The sequence below is a fragment of the Enhydra lutris genome, unplaced genomic scaffold (assembly GCF_002288905.1).
Source record: "Enhydra lutris kenyoni isolate GAN:26980312 unplaced genomic scaffold, ASM228890v2 scaffoldscaffold1, whole genome shotgun sequence".
Classification (NCBI taxonomy): Eukaryota; Metazoa; Chordata; class Mammalia; order Carnivora; family Mustelidae; genus Enhydra; species Enhydra lutris.
Genome location: NW_019154085.1, coordinates 21025433 through 21040291, shown reverse-complemented (window position 1 = coordinate 21040291; position 14859 = coordinate 21025433). Strand labels below are relative to the sequence as shown.

At 32.7% G+C, this 14859-nt stretch overlaps 1 protein-coding gene across 3 annotated transcripts in view; it reads left to right on the top strand.

Moving 5' to 3' along the window:
• The window catches only part of LOC111141724 (KAT8 regulatory NSL complex subunit 1 like), a 140060-nt gene that overhangs the window by 109772 nt on the left and 15429 nt on the right, over positions 1 to 14859 (top strand). For all 3 annotated transcript variants that reach the window (XM_022494528.1, XM_022494521.1, XM_022494513.1), the window contains exons 7-8: positions 6657 to 6819; positions 9726 to 9833. In XM_022494528.1, the coding sequence (XP_022350236.1) occupies positions 6657 to 6819; positions 9726 to 9833 (271 nt within the window). The remainder of the gene's footprint in view (positions 1 to 6656; positions 6820 to 9725; positions 9834 to 14859) is intronic.

The window sequence follows — 14859 nt, the reverse complement described above, 5'->3', positions numbered from 1 at the left end:
GCAGGGTGATGTTCAGTTTACCCTAAGACTTTTTATCTTCAGGTATGGATAATCAGGAGAAATTTTATAAAATACATCAAACACTTAGTTGAAAACCTTGAAGGGCCAAGAGCAAATCAGATACATTAACCATACTAGGGCTGCAACCCAGACTTAATTGAGGAACACTCGCATTGGATTAAAAAGGAGAAATCTGCACTGTATCTACTTAGCAGTAGGAGAGCAAACTCTCTCTAAAGAAAGATTACATCATATGGAGACTTTTGGTTTAAAAAAAATACCATTTGGCATTCAGTTAAAGATTACTAGGCATTGCGGGAAGCCTGGACGGCACAGTTGGTTGGGCTTCCAACTCTGAGTTTTGGTCAGGTCATGATCACAGGGTTGTGAGATGGAGGGAGTCCTGTGTCTGGCTCTGCACCCCACATGGAGTCTGCTTGAGACTCTCCCTTTCCCTCTGCCCTTCCTGCTCTTGCTCTCTTTCTCTCTCCCTCTCTCTTAAATAAATAAATCTTTAAAAAAATTACTAGGTATTGCAAAAGATGAGATCACATGGCTAGACTTCAAGAGGAAAAACACAATAGTATCAGACTGTTGAGTGATTTTGATACTTGAATTAGCTGCTAAGAAATTTAAAAAAAAATAGAGAACAATTAGAAAAAATAAACAGACTCTTTCACCAGATAGTTGGAGTCTGCTTTTTAAAAAGAGACTCCTAGACACATTTCAAACTGAAAAATAACATGTGAAATAATACCTCACTAGATGAATTTAACTACGAATTAGATAATAAGAAAGTCAGGATTAATAAACTAAAAGACTTATTAATATAAAATACCAAGTGGAAGCATAGGGATAAGAAAGAATTTTAAAAATACAAAAACCACAGCAGAGAGGAGTGTGCAACAGTGAAAAAAAATCTAACCATTTATGTCTTTGAAGTGTAGGAGGAAAAAGAGAAGAGAATAGGGTGGAAGTAACATTTGAACAAACAGTAATAGAGTATTTCCCAAACTAAAAAGAGACATTAACCTGTAGATTCCAGAAGTTCTGTGAACCTCAAAAAGAACAAACATATAGAAATTATATAAAGGCATATAATGGCAAGCCTGCTAAAATGAAAAACAGAAAAATTTAAAAATAATCAGGGTAAAAAAGACATATTACTCTTAAATCAGGGCAACAATAAGACTTAACTACTAACCAGAAACAGTGAAAGCCAGATGAGATGAAGGTATCTTTAAAATGCTGAAAGAAAAAATGAAAAAAAAACAAAAAAACCTAGAATTTATGTAGTCACAAAAAAAAATCCCTTAAAAACGATAATATACAAAACTTCAAATAAAGAAAAGCGGAGAGAATTTGACACCAAATCTACATATAATAATAGTAAAGGAAGAAGAAACATGGTCTTAGCTGGAAACACAGAATTGTAGGAAGGAGCGAACAACAATAGAAAGGATAAGTATAAGGGTAATATAAATTTTGACAGTAATACTAATAGTAATATATTGTAGTGTTTTGAATATATGTAGAACTAAAATGGCAACAACAATAATACAGAAAGAGGAGAGTAAATGGAGTATTCTAATGTCTTATTATTTTCAGGAAATGATAAATAATTTGTATTATTTTCTAAAAGCACACATGTTAAAAATGTACATTTATAATCTCTAGGGAAACCACTAAAAAGTAAAAGTGTATAAATCTGATTGATTCCAAAGAAATCAAGATAGGAATCAATAAAATATAAAACATACATACACAATAAATTTCATATACAATATAGGAAGTAAACAAATCTAATTGCTGGTCCTTTGAAAAAAAAATTGATAAACCCCAGCAAGATTCTTCAAGAAGAATCCAAGCTTGGTTTGACATTTAAAACTTAATTAATTAATTCACCACATTATTAAATTTAAAAAGGAAAACCAGGTGTAATCATTTTAATGGGTTCACAAAAAGTATATGGTTAAATTCAACATTAATATATTTAAAAAATATTTTGGCAGCCTATGCACATATTCTGATAAGGAGTATGATCCCCCCTAAGAAATCTACAATTATTCTTAATCTATATAATTCTTGATTCTTAGAAATTAAAAGCATTTCCTTTATAATATGGTACAAAAGAATGTCTTCTTCGGTCATTTCTAATCATCCCTACACTGGTGAGCCCATCTAGAACCCCCTAAATATGATAAAATAAAATAAAATTTTAGAATTGAGTGAAAGAAACTGTTACTATTTGTAGATAATATATTTGGATAATAGAAAACTAAAAGAAACTACAAATATATTACTAGAAAAAAGTTTTTAAAAAAAGAAAGTTTAGCAAAGCTGTGGGTTATGTTCAAAATATAAAAGTCGATTTTATTTTTATATTCTTTTACAGTTGAAAAAATAAATACTAAAGTGCCTAGAAAAATACAGCTAACAAAAGCTGTGAAGACTTCTAGAGAAGAAAATGATAAAGTTTTATTGAAAGAAATTAAAGAGGACCTAAATAAATGATATATATTATATTCATGGGTTGATAACCTTTAGTTATGATACCAAAATCAAACATCTCCCAAGTGATTTAAAGATTAAATGTAGAAAACTCCGCAGGTTTTTGGTGGAAATTAAGCTGTTTCAAAAATTTTGCAGAAGAGTGAAAGCCAGTAATAACCAAGACACCCCTGACAAACAAGGTGGAGAAACTTGGAGTATCATATATCAAGATATAAACACTGTAGTAATTAAGACATTGATTATTAGCATAGACACAAATGGTATAATATTAGAGATTCCTGAAATAGCTTGACACATACATGGAATGTGGTGTATATATATAAAACAGGTAGCATGGTAGATCAATTAGAAGAGAATGTTCAATAAAAAGTGTTCAGTGAGTTGATGATTCATGTAAGAAAAAAAATCAGATTGAGATTGGATTCACATCATGCACCAAAAAAATCAGTGTCAGGTAAAGACCTAAATACAAAAGGCAAAACCTTAAAACTTTAAGTAGGGGGAAAAAAGTGGAAGTGTATCTTTTGACTTTAGGGTAGGGAAAGACTTCTCATACAGACACAAAGTGCGAACTATATGTAAAGGAAACATTTGTTAACATCTGTTGATGAAAAGACATTGCAAAGAAAGTAAAAAGAGAAGAACAGACAGAGAGCACTGTATAGAACCTACAAAGGATTTGTAATTTTCTAGAGTGTGTAAAAAAAACATTAAAAATCAGTGTGAAAAAGACATTCCAAGAGAAAAATCAGCAAAATATGTATTTCCCAAAAGAAGGAAAACTGAATGACCAATTTTAGGTATGAAAAGGTGGTCAACTTGTAAGCAGAACAATGCAAGTTTCAACCATGAGATAATATTTGTATGCTCTGAGATTTGCAGAAGTAAAATCTGACAATATGCCTGTTGGCATGAATCTAAAGCAGTTAGAGCCAAGGTCTGCTTGGTTGGAGTGTAAATTTAGGTAAGACTACTTTGTAATACAATATATCATCTGGTGAAGTTGAATCTGTGCACTCATAGGTTTCTTTAACCTAGCATTTCCATTTCTAGCAGTATACTCCAGAGAAATTCTTATGGCCATGTACCAGGAGACAAATAAGATATTCATACTAGCATTGTTCATAATAATAAAAAGAAATACTCTAGATATTTATAAACAGGAGAATTATGCATTGCATGTACATAATACAGCAAGCAGATACATTAACAGTATTCTGTCTATATACATTTTAAAGCATACAGATTTTAAAACGTTATATAGAATTACATATGTTTATGTGGAAAAACTAAATTAAGGAAACGATAAAATTAAAGTTCAAGATAGCAGCGACTTCTGGAGGTATGAGAGAAAATATGTGATTAAGGAGGCACACTGTGTTAGCTAAGATACAGGTTCAGCTGCATTTGACAGAAACCCACATAGTGACATAAGCAAGACACAAGTTTGTCTTGTAACAGGTTGAAAATATCCTAGGCATGACAATTAGGTTCTACATGGTTATCTAGGAGCCAGGCTCCTCCTCTTTGGAGCTCTTTATCCACATGGTTATGGTGTCTCACCACCAGTTACATTTCATGTGTAATGTGGAAGAATGGAGGAGTAAGTGACCTTAAAAAGGAAGTTGCACTTACGACTTCTCTTCATGGTCTTCTGGATAGACTGTATCTATTGTATAGTAATTTTCAGATCCAAGGAGACTTGAAAAATGTGCCTAGCTGAAAATCAGGAGTTGTAGAAGAGAGAGAATGAGAGCACAGGTATTGGGAAGAAAGTAGCAGTTTCTGCCACAGGTTCATGCGGCTAGGACAGGAGGGGGAAAACAGAATGATCTTGGTACTGTTCTGTTTCTTGAAATAGGATGGTGAGTATAGTTGTCTTTTTAAAATTTTATGCCTTCCCTATAAATTATATACTTTCGTATATATGAAATGTTTCATTATTAAAGCTAAAAAGCTTAGTGGATACTTTTTAGCTTTATTTTGCTTGAATCTTATGTAGCATATGGTACTGTTGATCACACCCTCTAGACATATGAATTTTTATTGGCAAGAATCTCCTGGTCTTTCTCTTATTTTTCCATCCATTCCTTTTCAGCCTCCTGGGCTTCACTTTCTCTGCAGGGAACAAAAAGGCCTTTTCCTAGATGCCCCTCACTTGTCTCCATAATTATTTAGGATAGTTTCAAATTGGCTAATGGGTTTCCTGGATTTGGAAAAATTTCAAGAGAAAACTAATTATATGGTAAATATTCAGATTTTATCACCTTTTATTCATAATGCTCTATCCATATATGGAAAAGGGAGGTTAGCACATTTTTTTCTTTGTAATTTTAAGTATTTTTTATACCTTTCTGAAGTACATCATAAAAGGGTAAATAATTCTAGAGTGAGTCCAGAGTACCAGCATATCTTGTAAAGGTAAGAAACAGCAACTGTTCTCATAAGTATATACATAAAACATCATTAGAATAAATCTTGGAAATGACTCACATTATTATAATCATGTATAAATGTGGTATCTTTTTATAAAAACTCAGCAGTTTATTTGACCTCCCAAAATGACTGCATTTCCTAACCCTCCTTGACCTAGGGCTTGGCTAGTGGAATGTGAGCAGAAGTCACTACATGATAAATTTTGGCATATATTAACAGGAACTATTTTTTTCCCCAGTGAGGTAATCTCAGGCAAACATGCATTTGAGAATTTGTATTCACTTAAATTTTTATTAAGGCAAATAAGATTAAATTCAGTTAGTTAGCGTTCAAGTTTCAACCATGTGTCAGGGACTGTGTCAGGTTTCTGGGAATACAGGATTGAACAAATACTAATCCCAACCTTCAAGGAGCTAATAATAGTAGTCCAGAGGAAGTCTAGTTGAATGCTATGATAGATATGCCTAAGGTGCTATGGAAACAGAAATTGCCAAGGTTAGCGAGGAATCTCAAACTCAAGAAAGTTGACAAACCTAATGTAAGTTTATAAAATAAAAGCATTTAAAAATAGGATCTAAAGATCTTTGTTGTTATAAGCATTTTAAATATCAGTTAGATTAAAAAACAAAATGAGTCCAAATGTTATTACAGGAGGTAGAGGCTAAGGGGGAGGGAAGGAGTATAAATGAGCTCTGTTAATTTTTAAAATATTTTATCTATTGTTTAGATCTTTTTTGTATACTAATTTTATAACCATAAAGTATAATTTAAAATCCAGGGTTTTTAAAAAAAGATTTTATTTATTTTTTAACAGAGAGATACAGTGAGAGAGGGAACAGAAGCAGGGGAAGTGGGAGAGGGAGAAGCAGGCCTCCTGCTGTGCAGGGACCCCCCCCCCCACCCCATTGTGGGCCTGGAGCCCAATGGGGGGCTGGAGCCCAATGTGGGGCTCGATCCCAGGATGCTGGTATCATGACCTGAGCCGAAAGCAGACGCTTAACAACTGAGCCACCCAGGTGCCCCTAAAATCCAGTTTTTAAACAGAATATGTATTTCTTAATATAGCAACATAGCTTTTTTTGATTTAGCAATGTGGTTTTCTTAAAATTCCTGGACTCAAATCTTAACTTTATTTTCAGAAACACAAACTCATGTAGCATATAGTGTGTGTTTTATCTTTTTTAATGTATTAAGTTTTACTTAGTATAAACATGTACCGTGCTCGTAGTACTTCACAATAATTCCAGTGTAGACATTGTCTGGCATTGGAATTTAAGGCAGGGATTCAAGTTTCATTCACTGACTGTAACAGATTGCAAGGAAGAAAACAGTTTGCACAATTCTTAATCTTAACGTAGCACCTGCTCTTAGCAGTTCTCACCATTGTGGCATATAGCTATTTTCTTTTAACCCAACATTCCTCAAACTCATTTCTCTTTCTTTTGATTTCATAAGCTGAGGGGAAGACCCGTTTTCACAGACATTGCTCTTCTTTTTGAAAATCTGAAAAGAGATTAGTGAAATCTCATCACATTCATGGTCTTTAATAACCTCTCTTAAACCCTTTTCATTTTCAAGCTTTTTCTCTAAGGTGACTTATTAAGCCAGGACTTGCTAGTGTCATTCAGATACTGTACTCTGTAACTAGTGTACCCTCTCTGATTCAGTTTTTAAGCAAAAATGAAGTCTTTTTTTTTTCTTTGCAGACTTTGCCTTCAAAAGAAACGTTTTTAAACACCACACAAATGCCTTGCTTGCAATCAGCTTCAACTTGGAGGAGCTGTGAACACAATTCAGAATCTCAGATCTTAAGAGAACATGTATCAGAATTGGACTCCTCTTTCCATTCTGTCCTATCATTGCCATCAGGTAAGCCTACTTATAAAAAAAAAAATTCCAAGTAAACTCTGAATATTTTCTGTGGTGAAGTCTAATCCTATAGATACAAGGAATCTAGAATAAGATTTTATCAATTATTTTGCCACTGGATATTAGAACTAAACAGTTTTCATAGAGATATTAATCCTGTGAGTTAATGTTCCGTTTTTGCAAGTTGATTCTTAAATTCATTGGAAACCATTTTGAGTTATATTGGGAAATAATTAACTTTTGATCTTTTCATTGTTAAATTTTTAGAATTTTATTGATAAAGTGACTATGCTGTTGAAATGTTTCTCAGTAAATCGGTTTTATTTTTCCCCCTAATGTGTTGGCTTGCACGGATTTTTCTCTGCTATATAATATTCCTCTGCTTATACTCAGCATTGAGTTTCCTCAGATAAGAAATTGCCCATCTTTAGGTATATCATCTTTTGAACCTCGAGAGAATCTATAATCTATAACTGAGTGAATGAGGCACATACAGCCCCATACCCCTTTAAGTTTCTAGTTCTTGGTTTATGTTGGAACTGTTCTGGTTGTTTCTGTTTTTCTTTTTCTTTTTCAAGTTTTTTTTTTTGTTTGGTTTGGTTGGGTTTTTGTTTAATAATCTCTATGCGCAGTGCCCCCCCCACTCAAACTCAAACCCCAAGGTCAAGAGTTGGATGCTCTTCTGAGCCAGCCAGTCACCCCTCCAGTTGTTTCTATATTGAAATGAAGTAAATACGAGGGTCAGAAAAGAAACAGTCTTCACACTGGTTATCTCAGGTTCTTCTCTTCAAGGGAAGACATCTCAGATGGGCTTTTGTTTCCTTTCCAGCTTTTTTTCCCATCATCCAGGGACTGCTCCTTTTTGTAAAGCACTATTTTCTGTACCTGTTCCTGCCCTGAATCCTGAATCTTAGTTTATTTTTTTTACCATTATTCGAGTGGTTCCTTAGCTACACCATACTTAGAATTAAGTTCCTGACAGGAACTATGGTATTCTGTCTTTAAGGAAAGCTTAATAATAGAAACAAACAGTGATAAGTATAACAGTGGTAACGCAGCTAACATTTGGGCTTAGCATACCTGTAAGCACATTACATTTTCTTGTATAATTCTTCCATCATATTTATCTTCATATTTTCCTATCTTACATATAAAAAAGTGAGGCTTAGAGATGTTTTCATCTCTATTTTCATATTTTCCTCTTTATCTTACATACAAAAAAACTGAGGCTTAGAGATGTTAAATTATTATTCCAAGATTATACAGCTAGTAAATGAAGGAGGCAGGATTTGATGTGAGGTAGACGTACTCCAGAGCCACACTCTAACCTTTACTCTTCACCGTCTGTTTTCTCCTGCTGCATTTATTTCTCTGAAGATATAACCCTGAGAGCTGGCATAATTACCCTTCACTTAATCCTCTTATGTCCCTTCCAATAAGTTAAGATTAACTTCCCCATCTAGTAATTGGGTTATTCATTTCTTCTTGCATTCATTTAACAAAAATCACCTACTATTTACGAAGTACTAAGAGTATAAATACAAATAAATCCCTCAAAGTACTTGCATTCTCATTTGAGATAACTGAAATGTAAACTAGTAAGTGTATTAAAATGTTATGAAATATTCTTATAAAACCCCAAAGGTCAGAATGTGGGGACTAAGGAAGGTATATGGGTGGAACAAGGTTCTTCACTAGTTACATCATGTTTTCTCACAACTCATGAAGAACAGTGGTAGAATAGGTGATATTTACTTTATAATAGTAAGTGATATTTCTTTGGAGAAATAAACTTATGTTTTAGTAATTGGAAAATATTGGATTCCTGAAATGTTTAAATAACATATTTGATTTGTAATCTTAGTTTCATTTTTGTACAGTCATAGTATAGTAGTGCTAGGATTGAAATCTTTCCTACCTCTGTTCTGGCCCTTTGGAGGACACTCCATGTTGAAACGCATGAACCTTTTTTTTTTTTTTTTTTTTTTTGGTATATTTTTCCTCACTTGAGTTGGATCTATTATTAAAATATTTAAGGGAGAGAGACTTTTTGTTTAAAATCCAGACCTGTTTTGGGTATGTTCTGATTTATGCGTTCATAATTAGTGTTTTTTCCAGTAGCAAAACTTTCAATATAGCAACTGCTTTATAAAATATTTCTTGTTGTTTCTTAGGGAGAAGTTTAGGTGTCTCTATTAAATACTTTTGAAGATGGTTTTGTTTTTGTATTCTTGATTGAGGAAGAAAAACTTTAATAAATGTGAAGCACATCTACTTTATTATTTAGCTCCTCTTTTGGTTGTAAGAATACAGAATATAGGGAATTGACATCTAAGTCTCTATTTAAAGGAAGAGAGCTAGTCTGTAAATGTGTTTTAATCTTTGTAAAAGCATATTTTGTGATTCATAATATTAGTAAACTAAGGGAATGTGAAACTTAGTATTTTCATCAAAGGTAGCTTCTGAATTATAGTGGTTTTTCTCTCAAGTACTTGAAACATACCTTTCCGAAACCTCATTATTTCAAATGTAAATGTTGTATGGGCAAGGTGGAATGGACTTAGAGTGAGCCAAGTCTGGCTGTATGTTTTACTCAAGACCTTTGGATACATTTGTTTTATCTGGGAATAGTACTTAATGCTTATAATTTTGATCATCTTATCTATTATTTTGGTTTATGAACTTAGTCATCATTAGAGTTATTTAGTGCATATAATCAATGATTTCCAAAATACTGCTGTCTGTATGCTTGAAGGAAGTATTTTGCCACTTCTGATAGGACAGTTCGAGTTTTTGCTTATTTTTCTAAGCGTATGTGCTACTTAGAGAAAGAAAGCAATCTTAATATTAGAATCTATATAAAATTGTATTCACTGAAAGTACTTTTTTTTACTTTATTTTTCCAGATGTGCCTCTTCATTTTCACTTTGAAACATTGTTTAAAAAGACTGAAATAAAAGGAGATCTTGCTGAAAATAAATTTGTAGGAGACTGTGTCATATCTCCATCACCTGGTATGTCATTTACAAATCTTGTACTTTATATGTTTTTACATCTTTCAGATACTTACTGTTTTTGCTTTCTAAGGAAATAAAATTTAACAAAGGAACAAAATGTAAATCCTTAATTTTTAATATTCACTTTTTACAAATTACACACATACACAAACAGATAATACATAGGAGTGATCTTAATAAGAAATGTGATACTTACTGAATGAAAATAATAAAATATTATTAATAAATATAAAAGGAAATCTACACATGGAGAATACAGCATTCCCAGATGATGGGAATTGATAAGGATATCAGTTCTTCCTGTTGGTATATATGATTAATGCAATGTAACTTGAAGTTTTAATAGAATTTGGTTAACTTAACAAACTAAGTGTAAAGCCCATTGGGAAAGATAAATGGGAAAATACAAAAGTAACTGCTGGAAAAAGTATTAAGAGAATCTATCCTAACCACATATGGAAACATAACAAAAATCTGTAATAGTTATTAGCACAGATTTCGTATACATTTAAGAAAGTAAAGCCATGAAGCACACTATATAGCTTATACTTTATTATATAAGGGAAAAATTGTAAATCAATGAGAACATGGAGAATTATTCAATAAATAGTAAATCTTTGGGGGGAAATTTTGTTTACATAATTGTTTCATACCATATATCAGAATAAGTTCTAGTTGGTTCCAAGAATTTGATGAAATAAAACACTAACATTACAAAATAAAACTAGAAGAGTTATAATGAAATAGTTAAGAGTATTATGAATGGGGGCAGGGACATTGTGCTTGGAAACAATCAGAAGGAAGGAAAACATCAACATGTTTTGACTATCTACAAAGCGAAAATCTCAACATAAAAAAAGCCATATAAACTAAGAAAAATTACTTCCAGATGAAATAATCATCTACCTCAAAAACTTAAGTCAACTCAGTGCCTGTTAGAATTGGAGTTCTGAAAAGTAGATTTTAAAATAAATTTACAAAAATTAGCTTTTATAAATACCAGTAATAACCAGTTAGAATATGTAAAGGAATTTTACTGGACACATTAGTTGAAAATATAAAATATCTAGGATTAATTAAACTTAGTAAGGACCTACACAAGGAAAACTTAAAAAGTTTACTGAGGAACACAAGAATATGTACCTATAGAGAGAAATAACCCTGTTCTTATCAGAAGACGGTATTGTCTGAGGCACCTGTGTGGCTTAATTAAGTATCCAGCTCTTGATATCAGGGTCATGAGTTCAGGCCCCATGTTAGGCTCCGAACCCAGCATAGAGCCCATTTCTTAAAAAAAGGAGGACAGTATTGGAACTTAAGATGTTTATTTCCCCCCCAGTTTAATTTATAACATTACTTAGAATCATAGAGGTGTTTTTTTTTTTTTTTTTTTAAGATTTTATTTGTCAGAGAGAGAGCACAAGCAGGGGGAGTAACAGACAGAGGGAGAAGCAGGCTTCTTGCTGAGCAAGGAGCTCAATGTGGGACTCGATCCCAGGACTCAGGGATCATGTCCTGAGACAAAGGCAGATGCTTAACTGACTGAGCCATCCAGACATCCCAGTATTCTTTTCTTTTGGAACAAAGTTATTCTGAAGTTTATCTGAGAGAAAAAAAATGTTGACTAGCTAATAAAATTTTTAAAAGAAAAGGAAGTGCCAGGTAACAAAATTATAAAGCTATAAGCATTATTTTATTGTGGTGTTGATGGAAGCCAGATCAAGGAAACTAAATAGCCTAGAGACAGACCCATCTGGCCACTATATGATAAAAAGGTGGTTTTTCCTATCAGTGTGGGAAGGATGGCCTCATCAATAAATAATAACAATAATTCTTATGAAGCATTCCTTACACGCCACTACTGGTTGAAGGGCTTTATATCTGTTGGTTGCTTTAATCTGTACAATCCTGTAAAGTGAGTATTATTATTTTCCTTGACTAATTTTCATATTATTATTATTTTCCTTGACTAATTTTCCCAAGTCACATTTGAACAGTGATAGGGTCAGAATTCAAGTCCAAGCACTCTGGTTCAGAGTCCATGTTTTAAACAACCAAGTTTGTTCTAAAATCCGTGGATTAAACAATGACTTTTTGGAAAAAAAAAAAAAAGATTTCTACCTCATATAGCACATTAATGTTCATCCATCTTCAATTTATTTTAAATACATTCCAGATGGATTAAAGAGTTAAATGTTAAAAGTCCTGATTTAAAAGAATTAGAAGAAAAAAAAGATGTATTTGATGGTGATAATAAAAATTATTATCATAAGTAACATTTACTGAGTGCTTATGTGTAGATACTCTGCTAAATATTTACTATTTTTTCCAATTATATTAAGACATTTAAACATTATAACAATTCTGACAAGATGTGTGTAGTAAAACCAGGACCCTCAAATATTTAAGGTAGCATTAAGAATACAAACCTTTTGGGAAGTACTGTGAAATTAATTACAATACCTTTAAATTATGTATTTTTAAAATAAGCTCACTGAGGAAAAATAACAATTTATTTGTGCAAATGTTTACTAAACTGTTAGCCCTGAATTTTGACCCAGTAAATTCATTTCTGGTAACCTAGCCTAATGCTAAATACAAAACCACCTTTATGTACAAATCTATTCATTTTACTATTATTTGTGTTAATGAACAATTGGAAATAAGGTAAAGAGTATAACTGAGATATGGTTAACCAACACAGTGGAACGTGTACCTTTTAAAAATATCTTAAAAGTTCATGTAAAGGTAGAAACATCAAAGAATGTCAAGTAACAGAAGAGGACAAAAGTGTTTTACTTCTATGTATGGTACAATTATAACCATGTAGAAATGTTCATTCTTCAATCAACCAAATGGAATGTGTGGGTCTTTTGGAGATCCTGATTTGAACAACTCAACTGTACACATACAATTTTTGAGATAATGAAATTTGAACACGCATGGCTGTTGGATATTAACTAACTTTGTTAGATGTAATAATACGTGTGGTTACATAACACACACACACTATATTTGTTAGAAATCTAAACTCACATATCTGTATTTGGGATTTGCTTTAAAATAGGCTAGCAAAAAAAAGTTGGGGATGGTCACCAGTTTGTAATCACTGATGATGAATGATAGGTACAGGGGAGTTCATTCTTCTCTTCTTCATTTGTGTTTGTTGAAATTTTTTCACAGTAAAAAGTTTTTAAAAAATTGAAAGCGCTAAGGTCAAGGAACAATTGTCTATGCTTAGGGGAAAAAAGACTAAAGAAATACAGGAAAATAAAGGTTTATGTTCAGATACTTTTTCATGATACAATTCTACTACTTGCAATTTATACAGAGGTTAATTTTAGAAAAAGAAAAAAATGTGTGCATCAAGGTGATAATTTTAAGAATGACCATAATAGAAATACCATGATGATAACAACTAGCTCTAATAGCTAGAGGATAGTTAAATGATATTATCTCTAACCAGAAGAATGTGAGGTAACCATCTGAAAAAATAACAATGGGTGAATTAATCAAATTTGAGAAATACAATTGTACACATATTTAAATGAAATTACATTTGAAATGTGAATATGAATTATGCATTTGTATGACTGAAATATACAAAAATGAAATTATATGCTGTTAGATAAGTGAGATTAGGTGGTTTTATTATTTCTAATGTTATTTTCGAAAATTAAAAAAAAGGGCAGTGTAAATGTGTTAGGCACAGAAGTAATAGTAACATATCAGTGATGTAATGACATGCTAGTAATGGGGAATTAAGAGCTAGAATAGAAGACATTTGAGATGAATGGTGCAATATTATTAGGCGAATCAGTGAAGTATATTCTATTTATCCCAATCTCTCCTCCCTCATTTTCTTTCCCTACCACTGCCAACTCAAATAATTAAGCATTAATTAGATTTCATCCTATGTAAGTCATGTCTGAAATACTGGTCATTATTATTTGTCGTTAGTGATTTCTGTAGAATTAAATAAAACTCTAGAGCTCAACATTTATCGACCACTTACTCTGTGCCAGGCAGACTGATGAATCAAAAGATGAATCACAGAGACTCAAAGAAATTATAATGTATTAAGAAGAAGCAGACACACAAGTAACTATTAAGATGATGTGGGCACAGATACGATAAAAATATTCTAAAAAGAAGAGGGAGAGTGTAACTCACTGCCTAGGGGAAGACAAGGGGAAGGAAGCGGGTAAGGGTGATGGGGAGAGGGCAAGAGGAACTCAGAAAGATGGTGATGCCAAGTGCGGCTTTAAGTGCTTACTTGGAATTTAGAGGAAGAAGAGCAAAGTGTTCCAGATCATTCATTCTCAAACTTTATGTGCAAACAAATTACTTGAGGGATGTTGTTAGAATGCAGTTTCTGCTTCAGTAAGCCTGGAATGGGGTCTGATTCTGCATTTCTAACAAGTCCTAAGTTGTTCAAATGCTGTTGGCCCATATTGGTTTTAAAATACAAACAGATGTGATTCGTCATGGAGACAAAAAACAGTGGGATGTGTTCAAGTGTATACAAAATGCCTGGTACTATAGGGTCAATTGTATGAAGGTAAGTAGATGGATGTCTGGGTGCCTTGCCACATAGCTTTTATTTATCCTCTGTTATCCAGAAGCATTTCAAGAATGCACAGCTGACTTCAGATAACAAGTTGGGAAAAGGCAAATTGTAGTGGGTTGAAGAGTAAACTATTAGTTGTCAATCCTGAGGAAATACCAGGCAAAGCCAGTTAAGGGCCTGTACTCAAAATATGCAGCCATGAAAGACAAGACAGTGGAACTGTTGCAGATACAAGAAAACTTTAGACACACGACAACTAAATGCAGAATAAACAGAATTTTCTATAAAGAACATTATAGGAATAATTGGTGAAATTTAAATGAGTCCATAGTTAATAGTATTAATTTGATTGACAGTTGTGTGGCCATATAAGAAAATGCCCTTGTTTTTGAAAAATACATGTCGACAAATTTAGAAGGACATTGTGTCAGCAACTTAATCTCATTGGAATTC